Source organism: Podarcis vaucheri, assembly GCF_965113315.1.
Source record: "Podarcis vaucheri genome assembly, chromosome: 5".
Classification (NCBI taxonomy): domain Eukaryota; kingdom Metazoa; phylum Chordata; class Lepidosauria; order Squamata; family Lacertidae; genus Podarcis; species Podarcis vaucheri.
Window position 1 is genome coordinate 68411774 of NC_138763.1, and position 25408 is coordinate 68437181.

The 25408-nt window shown below is 41.7% G+C and overlaps 1 protein-coding gene and 1 long non-coding RNA gene across 7 annotated transcripts in view; one reads left to right on the forward strand and one right to left on the reverse strand.

Annotated features, from left to right (window-relative positions):
- PRKG1 (protein kinase cGMP-dependent 1) overlaps positions 1-25408 on the forward strand; it is a gene marked incomplete at its 3' end in the record, with an annotated part of 706724 nt that overhangs the window by 12127 nt on the left and 669189 nt on the right. For 3 of the 6 annotated variants that reach the window (XM_082222039.1, XM_082222040.1, XM_082222038.1), the window contains exon 1: positions 21136-21396. The exons of the other annotated variants lie outside the window; for them this stretch is intronic. In XM_082222039.1, the coding sequence (XP_082078165.1) occupies positions 21239-21396 (158 nt within the window). In that variant the 5' untranslated portion in view covers positions 21136-21238. Of the gene's footprint in view, positions 1-21135; positions 21397-25408 lie in introns of those variants that run through there. 6 annotated transcript variants of the gene reach the window in all.
- Positions 3025-25408, reverse strand: part of LOC309532209 — a 738788-nt gene continuing 716404 nt past the window's right edge. Inside the window, exon 3 of the long non-coding RNA XR_014219653.1 lies at positions 3025-3147. This is a non-coding gene — a long non-coding RNA (uncharacterized lncRNA). The remainder of the gene's footprint in view (positions 3148-25408) is intronic.

Here is a 25408-nt window from a genome sequence, read left to right on the forward strand (position 1 = left end):
TTAAATGTGACATTCCCTTGCATAGTCCAAAATTGTGAGCAGAAAATGAACAGGCCAGTTCTATCAGCCCATATCCTCCTTCCAGTCTAAAGAACATTGACACAGTCCAGTAACACCACGTGAGCCAAGAGCACAGATGGGACATGCATTGCCCCATCTTTACAATGACAGAAGGATGCAACGGTTACTGTGTTAAACACTGCTGGTCTCCATTTAGTTCATTTGGATTTGTTCAGCACTGCCTTGCAAGAACCACTTATTCCTGGGCATTGTTGCACAGTGCTGATAGTTGATGAATTCATCCTGCAGTTTTCTGCACAATTCATGCTTCAATTTGCTGCTGTGAACAAATACGTTTGACTACAAGGCATCACTCCTATAAAATGGCAAAGATTCAAATTTTCCATTTTATTACTTTAAACATTTTCCACTAAACTGAGCTTTAAGACTTATCAACTGCAACATCTGAGATTTTTAAAAGGTTGTGTCCAAGATATTGTTGTTGTTAACTATCTTAATTTAAAGCATGTTTGCTTTGTTCCACATCTGAAAGCTCTCAGACCAGCTTACAAATCTATAAAAAGACAGTCTCTGCTTGTATGTAGGCTTATAATCTTAAAAGACATGACATGAAAGGAAAAAGGGCTAGGGAAGGAGGAGGGGTTTTAAAAAAGAGAACTCATGCCTCGTTCTTAAAAGAGGCATGTATCATTTCACAACACAGCAATTCAGTTTTGCATCATTTTGTGACACAGTAATTCAGTTTTAGTAGCAAATCAGAGGTTAAACTCACCGCTATCCAGCCCTGGGAGGAGAGTGGGCAGCGTTTGCACAAGACACCTACACACCGCTGCTGACACACTAAGGTGTCACAACCAGTGCTTTTTTCTAAAAAGATGTTTAGGGGTACTCTCATTTTCCTACTCATATTGAAATGAGGCCAAACTTAGATTCACAAAATGTTTAGGGGTATGTGTACCCATGCGTCCCCCCAGAAAAAAAGCACTGGGAAGCTCTGTTGTAAACACTACACAAATTTGGAGTCCCTAAGATGGTTGGATGGCACCTTGTATGCCTTCTTCCAGCCAAGCTGGTGCCAAAAGTATTGCTCTGCTTTCCTTTGGAGTGCATCAGCGAGGCCAAGAGGGAGGTCTTGTCATCTGGGCAGCCCAGGAACTCCAAACACACCACCAGGCTTGCACCCCATCAGAGCTGTTAACGCAACAGTTTAATTTCACCCCTGGAGACGCATCCCATTGTCTCTTGAGACAGATGGATACCAGCAACAACGTTCTGTGCTTGCTGTGCATGTTGCATATATGATGTCTGCCAAAACAATCAAGAGGTGCCAATGAAACTAAAATAATACTAGAATTTCAAGACTGGAGGGATATATATTCATAAGTACAAATTTGAATGAAACATATTGCTTTCAGTATTTGAGTGATGAAACTTGACATTTTGATCATTTTTTAAAATAAACTTTTGGCCCAGCTCTTGAATTTGATGTATTTTAGCATGTTTTAGATTATTATTTCTTAAAAACAATTGTTAACTAAGTCTGAGTGATAAAGGAGTTGGGAACTAAGTTACCTTTGCTCAGAAAGAGCCGCTTGGTTTTGATGTGGAAACTCTGATGGCCCTTTGAAACACAAGAAATGGGGGCTTGTTTAGTTGCTCAGGAAAGGTAAAAAGAAAAAGTAGCCGTGTGCTTTGAAAATGGTTGCTCCCTCCCCCCCACCCCCCACTCTACAACAGGTCAGGTCTGGCCACATTTCAAACAAATGCTGTTATCTCACGCTTTGGAGAGACCTTGACTGTACAAAACAATTTGCTATTATCTGACCTGATGGACTGCAGTTGCATGGAAAAACAGAGATTGCTATGGTGATGTTTTTACTGTGCACGTATTATATTGTATTGCATTGTACTTTCTGGAGTTTAGAACCTAACATTAAATAACAGAAATGTGCAAGTCTTTTCAAATGTTCAAGCTATACACTGGGCCTTTTTTAAGGAGAAACAGTCCCTTCCCCCCATGTGAATTTTCTGCTCAGTTTTCCACTTCTGTTCAGCACATGGCATTTCCAAATGACTGGTTTTGTTTTAGCCTTTATCCTGGTTAATTTGTAGAGAGATTAGATGGCGCTGACTATTTAGTGAGTATTAATCCTGATTTGTTTGCTGGGAGGTTAGATGTTTCTGTAACAAAGCAAGTGTTGTCCCACACTTCCTGGTGAATTTTCTTGCCTCTTTCCTTATCACAAAAAAGTTCTTGGTTTTGGAGGCCTCTGTATCTTGCACGGAGGAAGGGGCTTGCTGCCATTTGCAGGACTCTGTCTGTCTGGCATCACATTGCATCCTACCCTTACCCCAAGAAGCTCAAGGTGTTGCAACCCTCCAGACATTGGTGGACTCCATCTCCCATGAGTCCCAGTTGGCATAGCCAATGGTCAGGGATGATGGGAGTTGTAGTCTCCCATCTCCCATGAGTCCCAGTTGGCATAGCCAATGGTCAGGGATGATGGGAGTTGTAGTCTCCCATCTCCCATGAGTCCCAGTTGGCATAGCCAATGGTCAGGGATGATGGGAGTTGTAGTCCAACAAAATCTGGCATAGTGAAGGCCCACTATTGGCATATTAGGTTACTCCAATTTACACTCACGACAGCGTGCTAAAATAGGCTAGGCTTAGACAGTGACTTTCCCAATGCCACATTCTAAGCTTGATATCTGAGGTGGAATTTGAACTCTGCTCTTCCTGATCTAGCACTGACAGTCTGTCAGTCCCTCTACAGTATGCAGGATCCTTTTTACGTTAGCTACAGTTCCACCCCCCGCCTCCCTCGCCATGGCCCTTAACTTTGCAGCCACTACCAGTGATGGTATCAGGGCAGGACTTTGAGGCATAATTCCAGCAGAATGAGCAGGGGATTCTGAACCCCAGCCACATTTTGAAGTAAATGAAGTAACACACATCACCATGTAAGATGTTTTTACTGAGCACAGATTGTAGTTTCTGGAGTTTAGAAATTAACATACAGTGGTACCTCGCAAGACGAATGCCTTGCAAGACGGAAAACTCACAAGACGAAAGGGTTTTTGGTTTTTTGAGTTGCTTCGCAAGACGATTTTCCCTATGGGCTTGCTTTGCAAGACGGAAACGTCTTGCAAGTTTGTTTCCTTTTTCTTAAAACCGTTAATACAGTTGCGACTTGACTTCAAGGAGCAACTCATAGCACGCAGTGTGGTAGCCTTTTTTGAGATTTTTGAAGACTTTGGTGATTTTTGAAGCTTTTCCAAAACTTTTCCGAAACCGTGCTTCGCAAGACGAAAAAATCGCAAGACGAAAAACTCGCGGAACGAATTAATTTCGTCTTGCGAGGCACCACTGTAAAACAACAGAAATGTGCAAGTCTTTTCAAATGCTCAAGCTATATACATTGGGCCTCTTTTTAGGAGAAACAGCTCTTCCCCTCCCCACACAGTATAAGTCCTTTGCTCCTATGGATCTGGGGCCTAACTTTGACAAGCGGTAGTTACAAGCTTCTTCACATCATTTCTACAACATAACTGGCACAACTGCCAAGGAAAAAAAGGAGCCCAGCCTCCACTAGATGGCACAATCCATGTTCTTTCAGAACATCAGAATGTGTACCTAATGCACAGTTAGTGGAGATGTTGAATCCCGATTTCACTCACCTTTGCCCTTTGATGCAATTTAATTGCATTGTTTTATTTGCCTGTTTGTGGCACACCTAGTGGAAAAGTGCCAGCATCTATCAACACAGTATATGGTATCTATAGGAAAGGAACTGGGCCTAGACTCAAATGGGCATTTATAGATGACCCATGCATCTTGCAATAAACGTTGGGCTTCAAATGTCATGTTTCATGTTTCTGTTTTTAAAACTGCACCAGCAATTGCTTTTTTAAGAGCCAGACATTCTAGTAGCCCTGGGCAATATACCTAGGAAATATTGCTGCTGGGTGGGCTAAGGGGCAAAAATGGGTGAGGTAATGCACACTCTTTTCCATCCCATTCCAGAGAAACTGAGGGGATGAGCACAGTTCAGGGACACATTTCAGTCAGGGTAAAACATGCAAGGAGGGTAAAGAGCTGTTTATTAAAAACAAACAAACAAAGGAAACTCTTTTAGTCTGTTTACTAGCACATCCGATTCAGAAACCAATGCAGAATATATTGTTACGGAGTAAATTATTGCAGAATATAACCAACAAAGAACCTTTAGTTAGCAGAATATAGTAGCAGAGAGGGTCATGATCCTTGGTGTGAGAATGAGTATGTTATGATGCCCACATAAGAGTGTTCCTACTTTCACCCATTAAATGTTGGATGGAGTGGTTTCAAGTGGTCAGAAAGACGAAACCAGTTAATATGCTAGGGTTGCCATACATCTGGAATTTTCTGGACATATCCAGAATTTGGCAGTCGGAAACAGTGTCCGAGTAGAAATCGCTGAGATGTCCAGACGTATGTATGGCAACTCATGTTGGAAATGTAGCTTTTGGTGAATTTCCTAAGAAATAGCTCAAAAACTATTTGTTGCTATTGGGATTTTGCCCCCCCCCCGGGGGGGGAAAGCTTGACAACTTTGTTGTTGGAGTACCATCTTTTAAAGATATCTGTCAGGCCGAATGCTATAAAAGAAGCAGACACGTCAACATTATTTAAGGAAGTTTAATCATTTCTTAATGTCCATTTGATAACGATTTGATTTACAACACAGCTTCACAGAATTTCACACCTGACATTTTTCTTAATTGATGGTTCACTATTCAATTTGCTGAATTTCCATTTTTGAAACGAACAGTTGTTCCAAATAAAGCTACCTCCGTGATTTCACAGTGCTGCCGCAGTTCTATACAAAGAGTACTAAAAGTATGAAAAATATAAGTGCTTTTATGCACACATTTTAATACTGTTTCTGTGTCTCAGGCACCTGCTTTATCTTACTGTGTATAAATAATAGCTGGGGGGGGAAGCGTATACAGTTAAATAAAAGAAATGATTTCAACCAGATAGAAGTATTTTGTTGCTAACATTAGAGGTGTGAATATAGTGACACTAGGCAAGTTTCACAAGTGTATAATTAACAAAAACGATTTAGGATGAACTCACACATGGAGGCTGTTTGAAGACCCCTCACTCACCACCTACAAATTTGGTGCTAGCATGGAAAGAAAGTTCCAATTTAGGGTGATTCCAATGCATACATATGGATCATCCGAGGTGGCGGAAGGTGGATTGGTCTGCACGTGTTCAGAATACTGGACCTTAGAAGTGGGATCATAGATGAGTAGAATGTCATAAGGTCCCCAGTTCAATCCCTGTGGGCTGGACTTCAGACAGGGGCATCCCCTCCATGAGGCCTCCACAACCCCCAAGTTCTGCTGGGATGGGGTTCAGCCCCTCCCAATCTTGAGGGAGCCAAGGAGGCCTGGAGGTAAGTTGCCCTGGGCTGTGCAACTTCTCCCGATGCAGCACAGCCTGGTGTGAAGTCGCCCATGGTCGTGACACATTAAGAGATGCTGCACAGCCTGGCAGGATGTTGCACCAGGCCATGCAGCATTGGGAGAGGCCACACAGACTAGCACAGCCTGGCAGGCAACTGTCGCATCAGGAGGAAGCCTTGTTGGGGTCTCCTGATGCAGCAAGTCATCGTGCATGCAATGCACAGCTTCCTATCTTCCTGACACAGAATGTGGTTTTCTAGCAATAAGGTTCTGGCAGTAGTCTAAATGTCAGACACTTGCAAATTGAGGCTGGCCTTGGAAGTCACCCCATGTTTCTGGCAGGCGGCAAGTTTTAGCTTTCTTACCTTGCTCTATGGAAGCAAATTAATGCTGCCCTTCTGCATCTATTGCTGAACAAGCAGAGGTGATTTTTTTTTGGTGGAGGGGCAGCAGCAGTCCTGTATTGGGTCTCACTGCAAGCTGCAGCCTGACAAAATTCTAAAAGAGGCATTTTGCATTCCTGTGATGTCACTGGAGGCTTTTTAGAGGCTTTCTCTGTTGGTCACCAGGATTAAATTTATGGTCAGTGCCACTGGACACCTGGACACATGAGACAACTATGTTTATGGTCCTCTGCTAGAGGTCCCTTCTTTATTGCAACTTCTCACCAAATAGTTGGCAATCTCCATGACACTGTAAGCCATCTCAGTAGTTGGCAACTTTGATATTAGAGGCCCTCTAAGAACCACAAGCTTGAAACTTGCCTGAATCAGCTCAGACAGGCACTATCCATACCTATTGCTGTTCCACACCCTTGGTAATACAATACAAAAAAAGATTACAGGCTCACTTAAAGCATTCATTTGCAGGAACTGAATGCAGATGATATCCAAAAATGTAGTGAATATTCAGTTAAAGGGACACTGAATCCATCCCAGCAAAGCAATGAACAGAATTGTTGGTGCTTTTATTAGAAAATCATTTTGATATAACTTGGGTTTTACTCTGCCACCTCCAAAGTCTTATTTTTGTTCTCTTAATGATTCAAAGCAACAAGGACATAATTGAACTTTCTGTAATATGGGACCTTTTAAGAACTGATTTAAAGAACAAGCAAAGATGAGAGAGATGGCCACGTTTGAGCTACACTGGATGTCACAAGCAGCACTAATGGGATATGTGATGAGTCAGGTATTCAATACAGTTGTGCTGCAATACAATAGCCAAATACACTATCACTGGCTCCAAACCTCCTTTTATTTCCTTTGAGGTGCAGTACTGCAACATGACTTTTGGGGGGCGCGTGCGCGACATACTATCCTCCCCCAAACCCATGTGCAAATCAGCCAATTTATAATCACATTTGTGAAGGTGCTAAAATAACATTTTAAGTCAGGAAAGCATCATTTCTAAATGATGTTCATAGAAGATACCAAATGATCTTTCCCCTCTTTCTTTCGGATGTATATTCTAGTTTATCTAGGGTGCTCCTTTGGTTTACAAATGTGGGGATTGGATTGCACAATTCAATTAAAAATCACTTGAGATAGCTATGCTGCAATCCTATGCATGTTTACTTGGAAGTAAGTACCCATTGAACAAAGTGACTCTTGCTTCTGAGTAAAGTTGAATAGGACCGTTCTTTAATATTTGAAGCTAAAAATTCCAAAATAATTATTCAGCCATATAATGTTTTTAAAAGATTGAAAATGAACATTGGGACCAATTTATTTATCTTTGAGACATTGCTCCCATACTTCTAAGCTCCAATATACTTTCCAGCATGCAGGACAGAAGCCAGTGGTACCAATGAGAGCCTTGGATGAGTAGGGCAGCCGTAGGAGAGGAAAGAGTTAAATTTCCCCATCCTGTCTGCAGTGACCTCAGCAATATTCAGGGTCCCCTCCCCTGCAGTGTCTGCTATTTGCATTTAAAACACCTTTAAATGCAGTCAAACATCCAATGGAGCATCTAGTTTGGCCCTAAGATTATAGCTAACACACCATCATATGCAGGATTCATACCTACATAAAATGCTTTACAACAAGAATATCTGAGAAATATAAAAGCCCCATGACTTAAAAAATTCTACGTCAGAGGTTTTCAACCTTTTTGAGTCCAAGGCTTCCTTGACCAACTACATTCATTCCGTAGCACCCCTGTGGGGCTCAGGAGCCCAGTTATGTCACCCCTTGCCTGCAGAGCTGGCAGCCTCTCACCCTTGTTTGAACACACTCCCTTGTGGAGTGTTCCCTTAGCCTCCTCTCCCCTCTCCTTGGGAGTCCTCCAGGCAGCTGCTGCTGCTGCCCCAAAGAGAGGTGCCTCCTCACACTGCCCCACAGGGGCCTGGGAAGCACCCCCTGGCCAGCCCCAGAGACACCATTCGCCTGGGAAGCTTGTAGCCAGGGCTGCTGCAACAAACAGTTGTGCAAGCCTTTGGGAGGTAGAGATGTGAGAGGGCATTAGAGGAAGGGAGGGAAGGAAAGAGGGACAGAGGCCAGTGTTGCCCATGGCCCACTGACCATCATTCAAGGCACCCAAGGGTGCCACGGCATACTGGTTGAAAACCATTGCTTTACATTATTACAAAAATACTATTGAAAATTGCAGTTAAGGACCATCGTTTGTAAACACAAATGAAACAACACACTCTTTAAGTTTTCTTTTCCTTCTTAGGTTAGGCTTACCCCCCCTGCTTGTAAAAAAAAAAGTGGATTTAAAAATAAAAATCAGTGTCTACCATTATTAAACTGCTATTCTAAAAGCAGTGAAGCCTTGCTACATCAGAATTTGCCCTATCACTAATTCAGAATCATATTGAACCTGACTAATCATTAGCTTGAAGTAGCTCCTGCCCCCTGCCATAGCTTGATTAAATGTAAGATATTGCTTTAAATTACGCAGGCCATTTGGATTGTTTTTTTAGAATGCTCCATATCCATCACTTCGAGTAGCTACTGCAAATGCTGGATAAGCTTCGTAGGTTGCGTAGGTTGCCAAATCTTGTCCCAGAGTCACTGCTTGCTTGAGCTGAGTAGCTGTCACTGCGGCAGTTGCATTAGCAATGTATCCTGCAGGGACATTAAAAACAAAACAAAAAACACAAGGCTATTTTGCTATAGCTGCAGAGATTGACTATAATCCTTTATTCACTTCTTTATTTTGGAACAACTTAAACATTCTTGTTCAAGGACTTTGATTTAACTGAATGTGCAGATTTGGCTGCAAAATGAATATAATAGGTTGCCGTATTTCAAAAAAGTGAAAATCCGGACACAAAGGTAGTTGAGCCTTTTTGGGGCAAAGTTGCTAAGCTTTAAACAGCCATGCAAAATATATAATAATGAGGATTTTCATTGGGATTTCTTCCCACTAAATAGTGCCATTCACCATTCTAAGAGATACTATTGGCAAAAACCTCAGCCACCCTTGCAGTTACTTCTGGGTTAATGTCAGACAGATAGAATCTGATATTTTCATAGTGCTGTGATGTTAGACTACCCCCAAAAAAGGGGAGGGGGTAGCATGGGTTTGCATAGCTGGTTGTACAATGGACAGTAGAAAAGAATATGTGATTTCCGCCCGGACGCTGTTTCCAATGGCCAAATCCTGGCTATGTCCGGGAAATTCCAGGCTTATGGCAACCCTAAATTACACAAACCCCCTAGATTACACACACAAAAATCACACAAGCCAAAACAAAGCTACGAGGGTCATCTAGTGTAACCCCCTGCAATGCAGGAATCTTTTGCCCAACATGGCGCTGTTACCCACAAATCTGAGATCAAGAGTCTCATACTCTACCAACTGAGCCATCCCAGAGCTATTGGTGCTATTTAGTTTTGTTTTACTGTTGCCATATATTGCTTTTACTGATAGTGCCTGCCTTAATTATTGACACTTACAGCGTAACCCTTTACTCTACTCAAAACAGTAGAATTACAGCCTTGATTTGTTTTATCTTGCTTTCTATTTGTACACTTTTTTTACACACATAAAAATGGTAAATAGACTGTAAGGAGGCCAAACATTCATCCAACACTACAGTAAAGAATAACATCCTTCCCTTATGTAGCCCCTATAAATGACACTTAGCCCTGTTTCGACAATGAATATCTAGACAACTCCATTCTTCCACCAAGAAGTAGAAGAAAATATTCTTTAGAATGATGCATTTTCCGTTAGCTTTGGCTAACCTGAGAGATTGTTCCCAGACTACCAAAGACACCTGAATTGGAATGGAGAAAAGGCACCTCTCAGTCTTCCAAGTCATATGTAACAGAAAGTAAAGGAAAGAGAGAGGTCATTGTAATTAAGCCGTAAATGGCACTGGGTTCAATAAAGCATCAGTGTATCTTACATAATGCGGAAGCTTGAACAAGCCTAGACAAATTGATTTTTCTCTGTGGCAGGAAGCTGGATAGATTTTAAACTTTTTTTTCTTTTTTTAAAAAAGCCTTGATGTTCCTGAAAGATTCCATATTAATCAACACATATTAATATTAATGGGCACATATTTCCAGTAATGTGAAAGAAAGAATTATAAATACAGTGCAGAAAGCTTTACTTATAATGTTATTTCAATTTATGTCTCAGCTCCTTATATGCACTAGTTTACCTAACCAAGCTTTCTGTATACGAAAGATATTCTAAAAAGATGTTAATTAAAATAATCATATCGTTCTAACTAGCTAATTCATAATAGGATCAGAGCGCTATGAAATAGTCTTCCTTTCTCCCATTTGGCACCCATGAGTGCTGCAATGAGTACAAGAGACCTCCTTGGTGCCTGTGAGACCCCTGCTGAGACTTCTTTTAAAATACAGTGGTACCTTGGTTCTCAAACTTAATCTGCTCTGGAAGTCTGTTCGACTCCCGAAACCGTTCAAAAACCAAGGTGTGGCTTCTGATTGGCTGCAAGGGTTTCCTGCACTCAAGAGGAAGCTGCGTCGGATGTTCAGCTTTCGAAAAACATTCACAAACCAGAACACTTACTTCCAGGTTTGCAGCGTTCGGGTTCCAATTTGTTTGACAACTAAGCTGTCTGAGAACCAAGGTCCCACTGTGTTTATTTACCTGGTTGCTGGGTGTGTAGTAAGGTGTGCATTACAAAGTAAAGTGTGCATTGCAGGGGTGGCCCCCAGGGATCTCTTACAACTCTAGAATTCTATGCCTCTATGAAAGTAAACAGCTGGCCACCCACCAACTTCATTTCCCTAGAATGCATCTGGGATCCAAAGAGACAGGTGAGGACTGGGAAGGAGAGGAGAGTGAAATGACCAGGATCCTGGCAAGGGGGAGAGCCAGAGAGGGAGAGGGTAAACAGAGCAAGAGATAGAGAAGTTGCACAACATGCACACACTCATGCACACGCACACACACACTAGTGAAAAGATGCTCATGAATTTGCATGCTTATATTTGAGAGATCAATTTTCAAACTATGCGGGGAGCCTAACATGTGGTGCGGCACAAGCTTTTACTGTGCATTATTGATAATTATTTAATATTAGTATAGGTACACTGCTTAGACTTGCCTTTTTAAAATGAAGTGGCTAACGGGCGGGAACATCACTCTGTTGAGTTTTTGTTTGTTTGTTACATTTATACCCCAGCATTTCTCTAAGGAGCTGTAGGTGGCATACTTGTGATCTTCTTGGCAATTGCTGTGAGATACATTAGGCTGAGTCTGTGTGTGGCCGGGCCAAGGTCATCCAATGAGACCCTCACAGCTGTGTTGGGATTTTAACCCACGTCCCCTTGGTCATTGTCTCCTGGGTTTCAGGCAGACAGGGAATCTTTCCCAACCCTGCCAGAAATTGAATATTGGACCTTCTGCAGATTCTCTACCACCAACTGTGGCTGAGCTACCTATGAGGTACAGTTAAATAGCCCAGAGAAGAAAATGTTTGCACAACCTTAACATACCTGGGAAAGTTGCTGTAGCCGCAGGGGCCTCTGTTGCTTCAATGGAAATGCCCAAGGTCTGAAGAGTATATTCTGCTGCATATGTTTTGGCTTCATCTACGTAGGCACTTAGCTTGGATGGCGTGAAGGGATGCCTGCAAATCAGTGGTAAACATTAATTTCATTTTCCTATGGTTGGCATCTTGGCAAACATCCATCGTATCCTTTGATGCAAGATGTTAAAGTGTTGTTGTTTGACTGAATCACTGAAACCACTAATTAAACAATGCCCCAAACTCTGAAAATCTGCTTGTTTAAAAAATTGAGAGGATAATGGTTCAGGGTATGTACAATTTGCACCTGATGGCAGACCACAATTTATGTGGGTGGAATTCAACAGAGCGCTAAAGAGATTGTTCTGTTAGCACAAGCATGTCAGCTTGACACATGGAACAATCTCCCTTCTTCAGCTCCCACATGCTGTTTTGGGGTTTCCACGTAGCCCCCTGAGCTAATTTAGGAGTGGGTGGGATGTGCAAGGGGAGGAGAAGGGGCAAAAGCTTTGTTGTGCTGGAGGAAGCCCTAACATTGGCTTCTGATAGTAGGACTGATTGGTTGAAACTAGCTCTAAGTATTTTTAAAATATATTTTAAATTATCTATATTGTTAATGTTTCCCCTTCTTCCCAAGTTGCATATATTATAAACAATGCATTGTATGACTGAGGGATTAGTGGTGATATCAAATGCCTTTATTTTATAAAACTTTACAGTCCTCCCCCCCAGCAAGTGCAGTAGTTACATACATAGTTGGATTTTGACTGGCAAGGGCAGGAATGGTGATTTTGTACAAGAACAGCTGTCTTTGGTCTTGCCCAATGGCAGAATGAAGTTGGTAGACTGGCTGTCCCCAGTTATTCTTCTGGCAGATCTCTTCTAATATCTAGAATGAAAAATGCAGCCATTGAATAACAGAATACATTACTGCAGTCTGGAAACTATATCACATCATTTAAATTTTTTGAATACATTCTATTTGCCCGGTTATTTGTGCCCTCCCTTGATACAGAGTCACTGTTTCTTGAGAACATACTATTGTATTTAGATGCATAGCAATGGGAGACAGGACATTTTCTGGGATGGAAACTTCACTATAGAACATCCTTCCTGGAAATATTTGCTTGGAGCCCACTTTTATTCTTTAGGCACCCAAGTGAAAACTATTTTTTCTCCAGATTTTTAGTTCATGACATTATGATCTTATGTCATCTTTATGTCTGCTGCTAATTGACTTTGTTAATTGTTTTGTCTTTTGTTTAGGCTGATAACTTTTATTACTTTTTAGGCTGGTCATATTGATTCTTTTAAAATGATGGATTGCAAGATGCCTTGAAGTCTAGACCTTGAGGTGGAAAGGCAGGATATAAATTACGGGTTGGATCTAAAGGGCATGGGAAGTGACTTCAGCTCATGTGAGGGGGATATCCACTGCTGCCTTCCTCCTTCTGCAGACCCCATGCTATTCTCTAATGACCCCCCCCCAACCCTTAGGATCAACTTTTTTGAAGGAGTGCAAGTAAAAGGATAAAAGCACTGTTTTGCAAGCAAAACAATTTATTCAATCCAAGCAATTTAAAATAAACTGAATAAACACAGTTTGTAATTTGAGACACACTGATGCTGACTACAACTAAATTAAACACGTTGCATCTTTCTCTGATTAGTTTCTAGGTCCTATCCAGTCTACAGACCCAAATCAGTCTACAAGACCTAATCAGAAAGGCCACAGTGCAATGGCACAAACAATGTTTAATCTGACCTCATCAGAGCTATCCTGATTTGTAATTTGCAGATTGTTTGGCTGGAAGACACTTTCCTTCTGGATCAGTCCCACAAATAATATTTACATATATTACCCTAACCTGATCTTGCTGAGTAGTAAGCCTTCTGTAAGGGATGAACTGGCCATCTCCTGCTCTGCTGGATTATCTCTAGCTTCCAGGACACAGGAACCTGCCTTAGACTGAAGCAGGCCATCGGTCCATCTCGGCATTGTCTATAGTGATTGGCAGAAGCTCCTGCCTGGAGATGCCAGGAACTGAAACTGGGAACTTCTGCATTCAAAGCAGGTGCTCTCCCACTGAGTTACAGTCCTAGCAGCCGGTAACATCCCCACAGCTTGTCCACAAATAGATGAGGAAAATGGAGGAAAGTTTTTTCTTGTGGACATTTTCTACTTAAAAAAACAATTGGATCTATCAGCCTTAAGACAGCTATTTCAGATTCAAAATTGGCTTGATAAAATTGGTAAAGAGAGAGAGAGAGAGAGAGAGAGAGAGAGAGAGAGAAGCAGAAGCAGAAATTGTAGCTGGAAAAACCCCATAGCCACTGGGAAGACAAAGATGAACCCCAGGAATTATTTTTTCTCTACATCTGCTTTACATATCTAGAGCTAACAGAAAGACACATGCATTGGCCAAAAGCTGGAGCATCATTTATTCTAAATATGTCTTACCCACCTGTGGAGCAAGTTTGATTCCTTGCGGTTTTAAACTGCCATGATTCATTGGCGTAAGCTCCATTCCTGGCAAAAGGTCGTAGAGCTTGTCCTCCCCTTTTTTCTCTCCCTTGAGCTGGTATGCACGACCCAGGGCAGGGTTAGCCAAGTAGCCACGTCCTCCTAGTCCTCTAACTCCGGCAGCCCCTACAGGTACATTCATGTAAATTTCTAGGAATGTAAGAAGGTATTAAACTGAATCAAATTACCGGAAAATCTCCGATTCTTAATTCATTGGAAGACTTTGATCCCACACACTGACACATGATTACAGAGACTGGTGATGGCGATATAAAATTATATTGGGCACCATGACCAGCTCAACTGTTGGGCAAGGCCAGCCCTACAGTTAGATAAGGAGATGTGGCTGAGCTCAGGCAGCAGATTTTGACAGTGCTGGGTAGACAATTTTTCAATCACTTCATTATATTTAGCCCCACCAGTGTGGAGTAAAGCTTAAAGCTTTTATGGGTTGCATTCAATGGTAGTCCAACTCAGATGAGACCCATTGAAGTTAAGAAACATGACTGACTTAGGTCATTAATTCCAGTGCGACTCCTCTCAGTAGAACTTAGTTGAATACAGCCCTATGCCTCTGATACTAACGTTTATTGTGCTGTTTCCATGTTTACAGAACATAGTTCAATGAAAAGTAGCCATGTGCAAAGCACAGAATCCCTTTATTGCCTTTGAAGTGAAGGGCAATAATGTGCATGGATATGCACAAGCACCGATGGGACTGTACCTTGTGGAGGGGTTTGTTATTTTTAGTATCTGTAATTTTAGCTAACAAAGCTTCAGGCACCTCAGGTTCATTTTTTTTTAAAAAGGCCTCGGTCAAGAAAACAATGTGAACTGGGGAACTGCAGCCTGCTGCAATGTATATGCCACAAGTGTATCCTTCCAGCAGTATCATTTTGCACTGAATTCCAGGCATACTGTTAATAATACAAACCAGGTCTTGGGCCAGTCTTCATTTTATGATTTGCCGGAATATATGGTGGTTTGGGTAAAAATATATTAATTATAAATTGCTCTCCTCATCTCCTTTCTTCTGTCTGGCTTAATACAAAGCTTACCTTTCCATTGAGCTCATGCACAGATTATTTTGATTTTTTTATACCCATTTTCAAATCTATCCCCATTTTATGGATGAAGAGCAACAGCTACAAATCAGACTGATCAACATACAAAGGAATAAATTTAAATTCATCAGTTTCGGTGTTTACATTTTACCCCATTTTCATCAAACTAGGAACTTCTTTTTATATGCCATCCCATTCCTAACACAGATTCCAGCTGAGATTATGGGATGGTACACACTCACATGTATGTAATTTAGTAATTCATCCCTCACAGTGCAGTCGTATGTGTGCCTACTCAGAGGTAAGCCTCATTGAGTTATAGAGGACATATACTGCATTGTTTAAGATTCTTTGTGCAATTTTATTTTCATTTGCTTAAAGCCTAATTTTAATGTGGAGACTCATAAATGGGAGAAGTGGTACTTAGGTTAGATGTGAATGCAAAATAAGAGGGTGGGGGGAGAGAGAGACTGTTAGGGCAAGGATGGAGAATTTGTGGCTTTCCATATGCTGTTGGACTACAACTCCCATCATCCTTGGCCATTGGCCATGTTGGCTGGAGCTGATGGGAGCGTGAGTAAAGCAATACCTGAGGTTCCTCATTCCTGAGTTAGGGTGAATTATCCCAATACAGGTCATACCTCTATAGGAGGAAGAATGTGGCATGATTTAACCTAGTGGCAACACTGCTCTTGACATTACACTGATCCAAAACTGTTATTGCCTCAGCTACCTTCCCCATAATCAAGAACTGATCTGCACATTTTGTGTACAACCAACTTGTTTCACAACACAGGTCTACACTGCTAACCACACAATGTGCAGCTGAATTGTGGGAAAGTGTAGGTAAAAATAGTTGGATCAAGTGAGCATAGGCAATCATGCCACAGATTGCTGGAGGAAGGGCAGGATAGAGAACTATAATAATAAAATATGTGGTAGCAGAGACAACTGTATTAAGGGGAACCATTGTAGTAAGCTTTAGGGCTTTGTCGCCCTCTAGGTACTGACAGGCTACAACTCCCACCATTCCTGATCATTGATTATGCTGGCTGGAGGGCCACATTCCTCCTTTAAAGGCAAACTGAAGGTATGCAACAGAATGTTGACTTTTGCTCTATTTCCAAGCGCAGTTCAAATATCTGGTGCTTACCTGAAGGAATGCCTGATCCCAACCTACCTGTGCGCCAGTGGCATAGCGTGGGTTGTCAGCACCCGCGGCAAGGCAAGTAATTAGCGCCCCCTAACCCATGGATTTGAGCCCCTTAACCCTAACCCCCAGATGTTGCGCCCGGTGCGGCCGGCCCCCCCTGCACCCCCCACGCTATGCCACTGCTGTGCGCTCAGGTTGCCTATGGAAGCTACTATTTAGTTGCCTTACCATCTGAGAGAAAGTGCCCAGGTGTTTTGTGTGGTTTTTTTTACTGCAATGATGTAACTACTTGCCAAGCTACAAAGGATGTAAACAAGATTCCTCTGAACTTTGGCTGTACTGGTAACGTTGTATATTTCCAGTGAGCAAGCATTACCTCTGATGGATGGTGGCCTGATAAAGCCCCTGTTGGTGAGATGTCCTTTTGCAGCGGGAAAATGAAGGTTGGGAATAGCGGCATAGGCTTGAGGTGCATAGAATACTGGGGCTCCCAGGTAGGCTGCAGTAGGATCATATACGTGCCCAAATGTATAAGTATATTCTGGCAACACTGTTCCTCGCCCTCCTGTGCCTCTGGTGTATCTAACATAGCTGTCTTTGTCTACTGGCTTGGCTAATGTGACTTCAATGGGAGAGCCATCCACCACCTTTAAACAAAAACAAACAAACAAAAAAAAAAGAGACATGACAGAAAAATGAGGCATATCAATGCATGAATACACTCTCTAATACTGTGGCAGATATTAAACCTCTCACATCTCAGATATGATCTGGGATCACAGTATCTGAAGGGATGCTTCCTTCTGTATGGAGCTTCCTCTCATATGAGGTCACCCCTACAGGCCCTGCTGTTTCCCATCTAAGAGCCCTCATGTGGAAGGCTATTGAACATTTCTCCATATAACAGTGGGCCCATATAGGAGGATTATGATGTTTGAGAGCCTGTCATCACATGGGTTCATGGGCAGTCTCCATGCCAGTACCATGCATTCCTGGTGCTTTGGCTATGCCCACACAATTGCTCAGTGGGCAAGTGGCAGTCAAGTGGTATATGAATTGTAATCCGATGGTTGACTTTTGTTCTTTCCAGAGGGAGGGGAAATTGCATAATCAAAGGGGAACAGTTTGCACTGGTACTTGGAACAATTCTAGAACCATAAATAGGAAGCATGATTTTAGTCTTACTGCAATGGTGTCAAGATCCAAACCATAACAATGGAAGAAGTATCACAGATTTGAAAGACCAGTAAATAACTTTAGCGTAAACCAAAGCCATCCAGGTCAAACATGCACAACTCTGGCAAGCCTCTGCTAGCACTATAGTGTATTGGTGTGTACACACACACACACACACACACACACACACACACACACTGTAAAATCTTATTTTGCCATATACATGCAGCTCTCTCTACATCCCTTCTAGCCAATACTAAATTAATCCAGCATTACCTTCCCATTTAACACTTTCATGGCTTCAACAGCATCTTCTCTGTTATTAAAGTGCACAAATGCATAGTCTCTGATTTTCTTTACCCGTTCCACTGACCCTGTAGAAAAGATTTGGAGGTTAGGTCAGCCTTGGATATTGCTACAGTGGAATGTGTCTGCTTGAGTTGTGTCCTTGGTCATTAATCTGCCATGCTAATATGATTTTTTAAAAAAATAAAAATTCTACAGTAAATAAATATTAGATCTGGGCATCGCAAGCCATGGACCACTTATAGAAACTTACTTATGTGCCCAGTCTTGCTTATTTTTGTCTTTCGGTCTGCAGAAAGGTGCTCCTAAAATGGGTATGATGAACCTCTTGGCACATTGGCTTATCCACCTAGTAGGAAGCATCATGTTAACAGAAAGACACCCCCTCCACAAGTGCATGTGAAAAGTAGTTCTCAGACATGGTCTGATTTTATGTGTGGATGTCAGCCTGATGTAATTAATTTAAGGAAGGTCACTAAAAAGCAAAATATTTCTACACTATCTCAAATTGTTAAAACATTTTTATGGTGAAGAAGTCCATAGTTAGAGAGGGGGATGTGGGTGGGTAGTGATGGGAAGGTTTGCAGTCCTTACTTAATCCTCACTACCTAATGTTCCAGATTTTTTTCTCGAGATTTAAAACCCGATTTTCTGGATGAGTGGGGATTGCCCAAGAACTCTTGCCTGAATCATCACTTTGCTGATAGATAAGAAGCAGAAGCGACTACCAGCAAAGTTCCTGTGTCTAATCTCAGTTACTTAAAGTTGAATGCACAACAATAGATGAACACACTGCACTGGGAAAATGGTAGAATGAGGTGCCATGGGTGGACATGTTTGGGCTGTGGTTTTGATTTCTGAACACTTGGGTATTTTACGTCTACTAAATTTGTTGTGAACCCCTCAGGGATAGAGGAAGAGTAAAAATCCAAAGGAACAGAACTGTAATATTGAATAAACACACATATAACTTCAGGAAAAATAAAGCTTAAAAATATCCTCTCACAGAAGCTATATCTTTAGCTAAGTATGTAGACTTCTGAAGCTGAGTATAATTGCTTCTCTTATCACTCAGTTTTTATATAGTAGCTTTGGGCCTATAACGAGCCACTGGAGAATTTGTGTTCAGAGTTCTGCGCAATGGAATGGAAGTTTTACGCCTGTTAATTTCTGTTTTGATGGCCGATTATGCAATATTTTATTAAATTATTTCAGAGAGTACGGTCTGTTAAAAATGTTAATTGAGGTCCTGGGTTTGCAGAACCAAAAACAAAAAAGGGGGGAGGTGAGCTTTTTTCCAAGCATATGCAATTAAACAAATCTGAGTGTTAGTTGGTTTATGGAACAATCCTAACTTCTGGCAGCCGGCAGTCTACTTTAACAGAGTGGAGGAGCCACCAACAATGCCATAACTTGGTTACTTGCGCAGGTCAGAACACAAAAATAATCTGCATGCTGGTTATGCGGTGTGCCAGTCCCAAGTCCTGGTCTGACAATTCGATCATTATATCATTTCATCAAATATTTCTCCTAAGGATTTCAAAGTGCCATGCATGGTGTGTGTTTTATCCCCTCCAGTTTTTATCCTCAGGTTTGGCTGAGAGATGGTGACTAGTGCAAGGTGAGCTTCATGGTTGGGTAGAGATTTGAATTGAGTCCCCTCCAATTTTAGTCTTGCTCTCCAACCACTACACCACTGCCCCCTGACATTGCAATGAATAGACATCTTCTATGTGCTGGAAGGGTGGGAAATCTTTGGGGTGTAAGTCTTGAAGAATGAGCTTGCTGAGTTCTTGAAAGGGAATGCAATGCTGAATTTTATAAAAGTGAAATATTGCTCTTCAAAACATTCCGTGCTTGTTTTGAAACCTGAGCACTTAGTAACATCTTAGATTTCATACGATTTAAAGCAGTCAGTAGTCAAACTTCATACGAGTAGGAGAAAGCATATCTGTTTTCCTTTCAAATTTGCAGAGGATTGCCAATTTCTCCAATTAAAAATATCCATTCTGTGGGTTTTCTAGTTAATTCAACATCCTGAATGAAATAAATTTCTTTTATTTTATTATATTTCCTAAATATATATTATAATAAAACATTTCCTATATATATAGTTCCTAAATTATATTAGTATATTATATAGCATATGTAATCTAGTGTTTAGCTCTGGATCCACAAGAGGAAAGTGGAGAAGATATATTCACATAGTAGCATGTAAATTGTGGTATTCTTTTTTCAATCCTAGATTTTTCATGGAAAATGCTTTGTTTCTTTCCTGATAGTAAGGTAAAGGTAAAGGTACCCCTGCCCAAACGGGCCAGTCTTGCCAGACTCTGGGGTTTGTGCGCCCATCTCACATTTATTGGCCGGGGGCCAGCGCTGTCCGGAGACACTTCCGGGTCACGTGGCCAGCGTGACAACGCTGCTCTGGCGAGCCAGAGCCGCACACGGAACGCCGTTTACCTTCCCGCTGGTAAGCGGTACCTATTTATCTACTTGCCCCCGGGGGTGCTTTCGAACTGCTAGGTTGGCAGGCGCTGGGACCGAGCAGCGGGAGCGCACCCCGCCACGGGGATTCGAACCGCCGACCTTTCGATCGGCAAGCCCTAGGCGCTGAGGCTTTAGCCCACAGCGCCACCCATGTCCCTTCTTTCCTGATATTCCCACATAAAAAATATTTCCTTTTAGTACTTTTTAAAAACAGTTTATTGTTCTTGCATTAGTTTACCAACAAACTCTGAGCAACTCTGACCAAGCTTCATTTTTAATTTTATTTACCTGGTTTAATATTGTTGAATTCTTTTTCAATTGTCTCTTCCGTGGTTGATAACATAAGATTTCGCACATAGAGGATTTTGACTGATGACATTGTATCTTCATCAACCTCAACCTCTGGCTCTGCCCAGTCTACAGCTATGGGGTGTCCCCATAATTGTATCCTTCCTGTGGAGTAATCAGAATTCCACAACTATGACAATAAATAAAATGAAAGATAATGGGATGAAGAAGTCCAATTAAGTCCTACTCAAGAACAGTTCATTGAAATCAAGTACATTGGTTTCAATGTGTCTACTCTGAGTGTAACTTAGATACAACCCATTAAGTAGGTGATTTTGACAATACAGGTTTTCTCTACTTAAATTTATTGCTATAATGAATTTACACAATTGTAAAATGTGCTATTGATTGCACATAGATGAGAACACACAGGTTCTCATAGTTACTATTTGATTTATTTATTGCTCAGGCGTGCACTGTGAGCAAAGCTTCACTTTGTGAAATAATCAGAACTGTGCTAACGCTTACCCTAAAATGCTAGCATATAATGTACTGAATCCTAGGGGAATTTTTCCACTATTCATGTTCAAATTATATATAAAAGAGGCAAAAACGATAGCTAAAAGCCAATAGGCATAAGGAATGGAGAAAAGGGAAGAGGTAAGACATGCTAAAATCCCCTTTCTTTCCACATTACCTGGCAGCAGTTTCCGCCTTGCCATAGCTGCTGCCCGATGGCTTCCATATTCCACAAAAGCGAAACCACGATTCTTGGCTTTATCGGCAGCGCTGGGATATACAATGACATCAATGACACCATCTGTAACTTTCCTCATCTCTGCCAAAATTTCTTCCCTCCTCTTCGTTTTTGGGATTCCTCCTACAAATAAACGGCAGTTGTCTACACTGGCACAAACCCCTAGGAGTCGACCATTCCTGCATACAAACAACAGTTCCAGGTTTGTTTGTTTTAATGGTGAAACAGGCTTAGCTCTTTGTGAAATCTTGACCCATGATTACAGTTTAGAGCCAATGCTCTCATGTCAAACTTTCTGAACGGTGTAGTTAGTCAAGCAGAAGTCAAGTGAACCAGCCCTTAAAGATATAAAGCAGGCATAGGCAAACTTGCCCTCCAGATGTTTTGGAACTACAACTCCCATCACCCCTAGCTAACAGGACCAGTGGTCAGGGGTGATGGGAGTTGTAGTCCCAAAACATCTGGACGGCTGAGTTTGCCTGTGCCTGCTATAAATGGCTGCAGAATACCCAGTTTTCATTACTTAGCAATAAAATTCAAAGGTTTCTTTTTAAGAGGAGAAATGTTAAGAGTAGCCTAGAGCAGGGATAGTCAGGGTGGTTCTCTCTAGATTTTGCTCTGCTACAGGTCCCCTCATCCCTGACCATTGGCTATGCCGGTTGGGACTGATGAGAACGGTAAAGCATCAGGTGAATATCACACTGGCTATCCCTGGGCTAGAGAATTTGCTCATGCAAGTAGTTCTCACCAAATATAATGATAATAACAAGATGAGGTTTCACATGCAACAAGCACTAGTTAACACATAATCAACAGATGTGTATTTATTCTGTGACAATAATTTCTTGTTGTAGTGGTAGTAATAGTAGTCATCTCTAGACACCAGCTATGCTTCTCAAAGTATCACTTTGTCAGTGGGGGAGCAACTCCTCTTGCACCCAAACTGGCCTTCTTGAACCCTCTTTTGCCACAAAGGCCACTTTCCTTCCATAACCTTCTTGCTTCTAGTTGGCAGCTGTGGAGTCTTAGGCATACAGACATGGCCCACAGGCTTTTCAGCTGCTGATTACTAACATGACCCTTTGTTCTGCTGCACATGGTTTTAGGCAAGGAGCACCTACTCCTGGTGTTAATCACTGTAGACAATACTAAGCTAAGCAGGCCAATAGTCTAACTTGATCTAAGGCAATTTCTTTAGTTTTCCCTTTTTTGTTTTTGTTTTAAAGAGCACAACTTTTATTGCATTTGTTGCATTATATTCAAATTGAGACCTGCTTTGCAGGTGTCAGCGAGATATGCAAAACTACTAAACAAACAATGCTTACCTAATTTCATAATTATTCAGTTGCCTGATTGCATTTTTGGCCTCCTGTTTGTTAGAAAATGTCACAAAAGCATATCCCCTGTTGTTTCCATTGAAGTCCATCATCATCCGCATTTCATAGATTTTTCCAATCTGCAAAAGCAAAAGCATGAACTTCCATAAACAAGCACAGAAAGGGAGCTTTTGTCTGCACTAGAGAACATCTCTGGACAAAGTTCTCTTGTTCTTGCGATTCTGTTTGTATTTCTGCTTCACTCTAGATTAGCTTGGCCATTGCCTTGACCATAAACCAGAGCACATTTTACTCAAGATTTGCTTTCTGACCCATGTACAAAGTCAAAATAAACAGAGGCAGCATGTATCGAAGTCCAGGCTGTGCTGAGCTGGTGCTGTTGGGCAGGTTAGCAAAGCAAATGACCTCAATTAACACACCTTGATATCACCCTGTCTGAGCTCCTTTGTGCAGATAACACCATAAACCTGGGATGGGGGACACACATGTGTGTATCTATGTCTTGCAGGGTGCTCTGGCTTAGAGCAGCTCTCACACATTAGACAATAGCACACCCTATAGTACTTAGCTACTGTTTGGATTTGCCAGGTCTTGCCTTCACCCAAAGGGTTATCATGACTGGATCCCTTCCAGCCCTTATTTAAAGCCTGGGTATAGATACTGTACCACTAGCCAATTGTCCCTGCATATTGGTGGTGTGTCTCATGAGAGGGGAAGCATGGTTTGTGCACTCTCTAAGAAGCACTAAAGGTAAAGGTACCCCTGCCCGAACGGGCCAGTCTTGACAGACTCTGGGGTTTGTGCGCCCATCTCACATCTATTGGCCGGGGGCCAGCGCTGTCCGGAGACACTTCCGGGTCACGTGGCCAGCGTGACAACGCTGCTCTGGCGAGCCAGAGCCGCACACGGAACGCTAAGAAGCACTACAAGGCACCAAAACAAGAAGGTGCTGGCATATGACGCAGGACTGTGTCTGTGCTAATGATGCCCTTAGTAGTCTTCACGGGCATTGCAACCACACTTCAAAATTTTGATGAACAATTCCAGTTCCAAAGACAGCAAAAACCAAAGCTCTGATAACAGCAGAAAAGACAATGCTCCATTGCACATGAAGATTTAGCTAGATACTCACGCAATGCAGTTTTCTTTTTCCTCATCTTTAACAGCACTGTCATGAGCATACTTTTTTTTTTGGCTAAGTAGGAAATGGGCTGTGGTTGAGGACTTGTCATATTTACACCATCCACTCATTATCTGCCCCCCATACTTTGTCTCATCGCAGAAGCCTTTGACCCTGTTGCCAAGGCTTGTTTCTCTAGGTGGTACTGTCACAGATAGTTTTACTGATGTTAATGGGAGCAATGATGTGAATAAAGGCTGTAAGAATGTTCTCTCAGGACACAGTTATAATAATTCATGTCTAAAGAGCTCACTCTGCCGCATTCAGAGGTTTTATCACTCAGAACTAAGCTGCAAGAAAGTGATTAGTATGGTGCTGAATATAAAAAATGGGACATAGATCCCAAAATGCAGGAATGATCCTATTGGAGGAAGATTTGTATTGTTTATTTTATCATGTTTGCTTCTTGTCCTTCTTCCAAGGAGTTCAAGAGAGTATATGGTGTATTCCCATGATATCACCACAAAAACTTGTGAAGTACATCTGGCAAGGGGGGCAGTTGCAAAAGAAGTCTGTGCTGCTGCACATTTAAGAGTTGTGTGGAAGAGGGAAATTTCACTTGCTGAAATTCCATCTTCTGTATGAATATCAAAAGTGCAGGCCACCTGGCCACCTGATTACTCACTGAGTTCATATCTGAGCAGGAATTCAAATCCTGGTCTTTCCAGGCCCAGACTCTGTCCATTGCACTGTATGGGTGTCACTAGTATTGTCAATATCAGTATTACAAACACGACAACCTAATTCAAGATACCAACTTTTCCTTGCTTCTCCTGATTCTGCACTTACATTTCAACCAAGATACTGGGATACAGGTGGAGTAAGTGATGAAGTGATATGGTGGCTGTTGCTTGCTTGGCAGCCTTGAGCATGGATCATCCCAACTGCTCTGGCACTCCCCATTTTAACCTATGGGTTTACATTGTGAATCTTAATATGAATTGATGTTTCCAAATGAACGTGCATTGGTTAACGTGGTATCTCAGCATAGCAAGCAATTGACTTGTTTAGGTATTTTATAAATGGGCTTTGAGAATACATAATCCAAAAGTTACAGAAGTTTGTCCGCTGCAAGAAAAAACAGCAGTGAATCCTGCGGCACCTTTAAAGACATAACACATTTAATGTCTCAGGAGACGAGAGGAAGCAAGTGTCAACCTCATCAGATGCAAGTTACCAGACATATAAAATATGCTCAAAACATTTATATAAAGCAGTGGAAACTATTGTAAGTATTTGTGGTTGGTTCCAGCTACTTTGGTGAAGGGGTATCTGGATCTGAATTAGCATTTCAAAATTCCCGTAACTGGAAATGAAAATAGCACCATATGCTCCATAATTACTTTCAGTTAAAAAATTCTCTTTCCATTTTATATATCTCACTAACAACACTTACAAGTGGCATAGACAAGGTTAAAAAGTATTCTTAGTATCACTTGCAAAATCATTCTTAGGCATTGCACACACAAAGTCCTCCTGATACTATATACTTAGCTTTCTGTGGCTTGCACCCTGGAAGCTGGAAGCTGACTTGAGAATTGTATTTGCAAATTAGCGACCTCCAGTAAGTACTTAAAACCACACAGGGTCATATGAAAATTATTAGAATTGTGTTTTGTTCAGAATTGCATCATAAGAATATAAGAAAGGCCCTGGTGGATGAGGTCAAAGGCCCATCTAGTCCCCCATTCTGTTCC